The 1,225-nt window shown below is 31.9% G+C and overlaps 1 protein-coding gene across 1 annotated transcript; it reads right to left on the minus strand.

The window, feature by feature from the left end:
- Positions 1–690: 690 nt before the first annotated feature.
- On the minus strand, positions 691–1,095 carry NAEGRDRAFT_76867 (uncharacterized protein; the record flags this gene model as incomplete). Its single annotated transcript, XM_002668175.1, has 1 exon — positions 691–1,095. One exon carries the CDS (start codon positions 1,093–1,095, stop codon positions 691–693), a length of 405 nt encoding a protein of 134 aa, XP_002668221.1.
- Between the last annotated feature and the right edge of the window lie 130 nt (positions 1,096–1,225).

A 1,225-nucleotide genomic window follows, 5' to 3' on the forward strand; every position in this document is an offset into this window, starting at 1 on the left:
GCTATTAGCAGCACTTGATGCTCTTTCTCTCTTCTCCTTTATCAAGGCTTGCTTTTTATAACTTCTCTTTTGCATAAAAAAGTAATACATTAATAGTAAATTAATCAAAACAAGACTAGATGTTGCAAATATATGACTCCACAATTCACCTGCTAACGGTTCATACACTGATTCTCGGAGAAAACTATTAGACACAGACAAGAGAAGGAAAATCAACCAAAACAAGGTTGCATGTACCATCATTATAGATCGTTCCATTTTCTACTATTATTCCGATATAATTTAAATTATGATGATGATATGAAGATGACGATGATGATGTATTAATAATACGTGTGTTGTATTCAAAATTGAAAAAAAGCTTCACGAAGTAAGTTGAGTATTTTTTTGTTAAATTTTTGTTTGTAGCCTTTTTTGCAATTTCGGAATTTAATTTCCATTCTCATTCGAATTGGGAGAATTGGAACACGAAAATTAAAATGTTAATAAATAATATTCAATAAATAGCAAGTAACATTCCAAAAATATTTAAATTTAAACAATTTTTTTTTACAATGTATTTAGGAAATCAAATGAAATATCACTCAATTCTGAGGATTGACTTGCTTGACGAAGCATTGCAATCATGTAGGTTTTTCCTTTTGACATGGCTTTGAAATGGATGATTAAAATGTAGATGAATAGATGAAATTACTTACCACCATCAGCAAAATAGACAATCATGTGTTGAAATCCTCCTGTAACAAATGGTGTCTTGTTTGAGAATTTCCTACATAATTCCTCTAATTGAGTACTTCTTTTTACACCTTGACTAGTTTCCATGACTGCTCCCAATTGATTGTTGGAATTATTTCCACAAATGAGTACTTGTCCTGAACGAGTAAGGATAATGGTTTGATAGGTGTGAATACCAACATTGGTAATTTCCTTATAGCACAAATCGTGATTCATTGTCCAATTAGAAACTCTTGAGCTTGGAATTCCAGTCTCACCTGAGCCGTTATCTCCCCAACAATAGACTTCATCTTGTGATGTTATTGCAATGCCGGAAAGTGATCCACAAAAAATCTTGGAAACAGGTGCATCAATATTCATTCTGGTCCATGCTGAAGTTGAAGCATTTTCAACTGATTGACCAATACTATACAAATGTCCTCTTCCTGTTGTTGAAAATTAATCTCAAATTCAATAATTCACAACAACATACTATNTACAACCATTGTGT

The sequence above is a fragment of the Naegleria gruberi genome (genome assembly GCF_000004985.1).
Source record: "Naegleria gruberi genomic scaffold NAEGRscaffold_531, whole genome shotgun sequence".
NCBI lineage: Eukaryota > Heterolobosea > Eutetramitea > Acrasida > Naegleriidae > Naegleria > Naegleria gruberi.